Source organism: Centroberyx affinis, unplaced genomic scaffold (assembly GCF_046629955.1).
Source record: "Centroberyx affinis isolate AG114_WGS23_722 - 3 ecotype Tasmania unplaced genomic scaffold, CSIRO-AGI_Caff_v1 ptg004939l_1, whole genome shotgun sequence".
Classification (NCBI taxonomy): Eukaryota; Metazoa; Chordata; class Actinopteri; order Beryciformes; family Berycidae; genus Centroberyx; species Centroberyx affinis.
In genome coordinates, this window is record NW_027282426.1 from 51,501 (window position 1) to 57,500 (window position 6,000).

A 6,000-nucleotide genomic window follows, 5' to 3' on the forward strand; every position below is an offset into this window, starting at 1 on the left:
TCTCTGTGCTTTAACGTAACCGCTGTGAAACAATCAAAATAATGTTTTATTTCTCTGATTCACCGGCTTTCTCGCTACCACCGCTCCCTCTCTTCATTCACTTTCTAGCTCGCTCGACCACCGCTTTTCTCTCTCTCTCTCTCTCTCACTCTCTCTGAGATCAAATTACTGATTCATAATTGATATGTTATTCGATAGCCTAATTTTTATACAAGTAATATTCATACTGGTTTAAATAAACAATTTGATAGTATTTCCCATCTTTGCTGAGCAAGAGTTTTGTGCGAAAGGAATTAAAGGCCTGTCCCATATAGAGCCTGTCCCATATAGACGCCTGTCCCATATAGACGCCTGTCCCATATAGGAGCCTGTCCCATATAGACGCCTGTCCCATATAGAGCCTGTCCCATATAGACGCCTGTCCCATATAGAGCCTGTCCCATATAGACGCCTGTCCCAAAGTTTTACAGTACTTCCTTTTTGTAGCAGGCTTACAAACATGGCAAAATGTAACATCATATGAGAGTTGGCCGTCTGTGGAGATAGAGGGGGTACACAGCAGGAGGTTGAATGTTTGGTACAGGACTTTAAAAAGACCATGGAAACACCATATTTTGTATGGGTTAGGGTTAGCTCAGAGTACATACCTGCACACGTGCACCAAGTTTGGTTACCATAGGACAATGCATTCCTGAGTTATGGCGATTTTTGTGAAATAGGCCCCACCCACGACAGTTGACCAAACTTTGGAAGTCGATTATATGAAAACGGTATGGACTATCAAAAAACTGCTCGATAACTTTTGTGCAGGACAGTCCAAATAAACAGTTTTGGACAAAATTCAAAATGGCAGAAAATCTAGTTAGGCGGAAATGGGCGGGGCCTATATGGATGGATGCAGAATGAACCAAGGAATCCAGGGAAAGTGGAATTTTGATTGTGGCCTATACGGTTCAGAAGTTATAGGCCAAAACGTAAAGTTGCTTGTTATAGCGCCACCATGAGGCCAATTGACTTGGGTTTCGTTGCCTGAGTAGCGGCTGAGACTTTGGACCTATCTGACAAGTTTGGTCGCTGTAGCTCTTACGGTTTCTGAGATCCAGATACTTTTAGGGCAGAAGAAGAAGAAGCGGAATAATAATCCTGACAAAAACAATAGGGTTCCCAGCACTTCGTGCTTGGACCCCTAATAATAATAATAATGATACTGGTGGAAACCAATGTTGGTTGTTAATTAAACGTCTCAGTTTACTACAGATTGAATAGTAACGGCCCAAGAATTGAGCCCTGGGGGACACCAATATGCTTAGAGGTAAAAGTGCTACTTAATATTCATGATCACTTAGATAGTACCTAAACCACTCCAGGACTGTGCCACATAGGCCAACCCAGTTTCTGAGCCGATCAAGTGAAATCGCAGGGTCAGTTGTATCAAAGGATCTAAGATCTAAGAGGACCAGAACAAAAAGTTTATTTGAGTCACAGTTGGCTCTCTCACTGAAAGAACTTTACTGAGCATCAGATCGATATCTAAAAAATGAGTTTTTTGAGCCCCGTGTGGGAGAGAGCAGTGCTGTGTGGACCAGTGCTCGCAATATTCTCTCGAATAGTAGTGATCTCGTCCCTGAGAAATGTTGCAGATTCATTGCATTTATCAATGACGAGGAGTTCAGATCAGATATGGGGGGAAGGGTTGATCAACTCATCAGTAGTGGAGAAAATAAATTTTCGATTGTCTTTGTGATTGTCAATTACTAAAGAAAGCAGTATATTGATTTTCTGTGTCTTTATTTTGTATAGATACACCTGCAAGTCAAAATAGTTCATTTCCAAGCTTAACAGATGCAAACACAAGGCAAAAATAGACAAGAAGTGTAAAAAGAACGGACCAGCTGCCGCACCGCGCCCGGTACCCAGCAGCTCACACACGCACGGCTACAGGCCGGATCAAGACCGGGTCAAGACCGGGTCTGGTGGTCTGGAACCCGGATGTCTGCCAAGCAAACATCTGGTGTGCTTAGCTGCTGGTCGCAGCTAGTAGAAGTTATTTACAAGCTCACACACACACAAAGATACGCAAATGCATTCAGACGCATGTTCACACGCTCACATGCGTGTGCACACACTTACTCACATGCGTGTGAACATGCTTACTCACATGCGTGTGCACATGCTTACACATAAACACGCTGCATGGCCGGTCCTCCCTGTGGGACGGAGCAGCAGAGAGGTGCTGTGACCGTTTGGGTCGGGAGGAAGAAAACTCTCCTCTGCTGCTGCTTCACATAAATCACATGAAGAAGAGTCCCAGCCAAGAGCAGACCTCTTCTCTGACACTGCACTGTGGAACCGTGGTCACACGCTCTCTGTGGTAGCAGAGCGGGGCGTGGCGGCTGTCGGCCATGTCGGTGCCATGACTGACCGCTTGGTACCGGCTCGTCTACCAGGCTCTCTGTATTTGACTGTTTTTGTCCCATACTTGCTTCCCGTAGCTTTGAAGCGCCGTTAGCCGGCATGCTAACGGAGCGTCGGCGTGCGGTGCGACGGCAGTATGAGGCTCTGCGGCAGAGGAAGGCCCCGCAGGACACGCCCGGTCATCACCGTGACGACCCCGCCCCGCAGGACACGCCCGGTCAGCGACCCGACGCCTCCGCGCTCCTGGTGCCGGGCCGAATCTGCCCCGCCCTCTGCTTAGACCGCGGCCAGAAGCTCCAGCTGCAGCAGCAGGTGGAACAGGTAGACAGGAAGCCCCGCCCACCCTAAACATCAGCCCCGCCCACCCTAAACATCAGCTCCACCCACCCTAAACATCAGCCCCGCCCACCCTAAACATCAGCCCCACCCACCCTAAACATCAGCTCCACCCACCCTAAACATCAGCCCCGCCCACCCTAAACATCAACTCCACCCACCCTAAACATCAGCATCCATCTTGTCAGTTTGGAAAGTGGCTGCTGCAAAATGGGGTTAGGAGCCATCAGGTTCACAGAAACCACTTCAGCCTGATACTGATCAGGGTTTAGGAGATGGATTGCACTAAACAGGTCAGAGGTGTAACTAAAATCTCTTCCTCTCTCTCTCTCTCTCTCTCTCTCTCTCTCTGTCTCTCTCTCTCTCTCTCTCTCTCTGTCTCTCTCTCTCTCTCTGTCTCTGTCTCTCTCCCTCTCTCTCTCTCTCTCTCTCTCTCTCTCTCTCTCTCTCTCTCTCCCTCTCTCTCTCTCTCTCTCAGCATGTCCAGCTCCTGACTCAGGTTCACCTGCTCAGTCGTCGTGTCGATGCTCTGAACCTCGAGGCTGGAATCTCCCGACAATATCTGGTCAGTCAGTGGAACTCTGATCTGTTGGAGACTCTCCAGAGACTGCTGAGAGGACTAATGTGGGAAAATCTCCTCCTCTCCTCTCCTCTCCTCCTCTCCCCTCTCCTCTCCTCTCCTCTCCTCTCCTCTCCTCTCCTCCTCTTCTCTCCTCTCCTCTCTCCTCCTCTCTCCTCCTCTCCTCTCCTTCCAGGAGGAGCTGCAGCAGTTTTCCAGTCATCAGGAGGAGATGTTCCTGAGCAGCAGCTTCAGATCCTGTAACCTCCAGGAGGCGATGGATCTCCTTCAGGAGGTTGAGGAGAGAGAGGAGACTCCTTCTCCTCCTCCTTCTCCTCCTTCTCCTCCTGTGGCGAGGCGCTGGCTGCCCAGGATGTCTGCAGCTACCAGCAGTGAGGAGGCTGAAGCCATAAACATCTTACTGCTGATTTGTTTAGCTGGCCATGAATATAAATACAAATGTAAAAAACTCTGCTCACCAGCCAGCCTTGGTTCTCTGTGCTGATTGGTCATCAGACCTGTCAGTCAATCTAAAGCGGCTTTATCTCAGAACTGGCAGATTTTAAGACTATTCTAGACAGAATGACTCTTTAAGGCTCCTACAGGACTAGAGTGATTGTGTGTGTGTGTGTGTGTGTGTGTGTGTGTGTGTGTGTGTGTGTGTGTAGGTCGTGCCTACCCCCTGCTGCCAGCTGACACGGCCTGGCTGTTTGCAACCAGATCGGTCTTCCTCTATCCTGAACTACTTCCTGTCTGCAGCCTGGACCCCGGCCTGCACCCACCCCACCCCAGGACCATGTACACTAGTGGAGAGGACTGGTACTAACACACACACACACACACACACACACACCCCACACACACACACACACACACACACACCACACACACACACCACACACACACACACACACCACACACACACACACACACACCACAGGACTCGACTGTGGCGACCTCCCTTGGCTCCATCAGCTCGCTGCACTCTCTCTCTCTCTCACTGCTCCGCCCACTGGACCCAACTGGACCCAACTGGACCAAACTGGACCCAACTGGACCAAACTAGAGTAAACTGGACCAAATGGGACCAAACGGGACCCAACTGGACCCAACTGGACCCAACTGGACCAAACTGGACCCAACTGGACTAAACTGGACCAAACGGGACCAAACTGGACTAAACTGGACCGCCTGCCTTCACATCCACCTCCTGTCTGGTTGGGTTAGGGTTAACTTGTCTAACCCTTTAAACCTGTCTAACCCTCTAAACCTGTCTAACCTGTCTAAACCTGTCTAACCTGTCTAACCCTCTAAACCTGTCTAACCTGTCTAACCCTTTAAACCTGTCTAACCCTCTTAACCTGTCTAAACCTGTCTAACCTGTCTAAACCTGTCTAACCCTCTAAACCTGTCTAACCTGTCTAAACCTGTCTAACCCTCTAAACCTGTCTAACCCTCTAAACCTGTCTAACCTCTTAACCTGTCTAACCTGTCTAAACCTGTCTAACCCTCTAAACCTGTCTAACCTGTCTAACTTGTCTATCCTGTCTAATCCTCTAAACCTGTCTAATCCTCTAAACCTGTCTAAACCCGTCTAACCTGTCTAACCTGTCTAAACCTGTCTAACCTGTCTATCCTGTCTAACCTGTCTAAACCTGTCTAACTTGTCTAAACCTGTCTAACCCTCTAAACCTGTCTAACCTCTTAACCTGTCTAACCTGTCTAAACCTGTCTAACCCTCTAAACCTGTCCAACCTGTCTAACCTGTCTATCCTGTCTAATCCTCTAAACCTGTCTAATCCTCTAAACCTGTCTAACCTGTCTAACCTGTCTAACCTGTCTAAACCTGTCTAAACCTGTCTAACCCGTCTAAACCTGTCTAACCTGTCTAAACCTGTCTAACCCTCTAAACCTGTCTAACCCCCCTGGTTTCTTGCTTCTCATATTTCTTCTTCTTGATGTTTGTCATGTTGGACGGCTCCATCCATCACCTCTGCCTTTTCTGTCCCTCGTCCATTATCGCTAACTCTAATATAGATATATACTGTACACATATATATACATATACATTAGGGATGTCCAACAAAAATCGATGATCGATTTATTGTTTGTTATGTATCACATCGATTAACTTTAACGGTTAACGGCTGTTTGAATTGCGTCATCGCAGCCGGTTAGTCCAACTGACCGTTAAACCAAAGTGGAGCTTCTCCAAGAAATGATACGAATCCGACCAGGCAGGACTCCAGACTGACAGCACTAACACAGTGGTGCCTCTGCACCCCGGGACCTCTGTCCTGTCAGAGCGTCTTCTCTGGGACCTCTGTCCTGTCAGAGCGTCTTCTCTGGGACCTCTGTCCCATCCTCTGTCCCGTCAGAGCGTCTTCTCTGGGACCTCTGTCCCATCCTCTGTCCCGTCAGAGCATCTTCTCTGGGACCTCTGTCCCATCCTCTGTCCCGTCAGAGCATCTTCTCTGGGACCTCTGTCCCATCCTCTGTCCCGTCAGAGCGTCTCCTCTGGGACCTCTGTCGATACTAAGGTGACCAGGTCTTGGAAATCTCAAACCTAGCTGTCACCTTACCTTGTGACGCAGCGAGATCACGATCACGCGAGAATCCATCTCGCCAGGCTTCAAGTTCTGCGTTTGTAGCCGAACCACAGCTGTGCGGACCAATCGGCGTCCTCTGAG

General features: G+C 48.9%; 1 protein-coding gene across 1 annotated transcript in view; it reads left to right on the forward strand.

Moving 5' to 3' along the window:
* LOC139666335 (GON-4-like protein) overlaps window positions 1–6,000 on the forward strand; it is a 62,509-nt gene that overhangs the window by 18,858 nt on the left and 37,651 nt on the right. Inside the window, 4 exon segments of the mRNA XM_071545519.1 lie at window positions 2,493–2,736; window positions 3,230–3,316; window positions 3,507–3,702; window positions 3,979–4,129. Coding sequence (XP_071401620.1) covers window positions 2,493–2,736; window positions 3,230–3,316; window positions 3,507–3,702; window positions 3,979–4,129 — 678 coding nt within the window.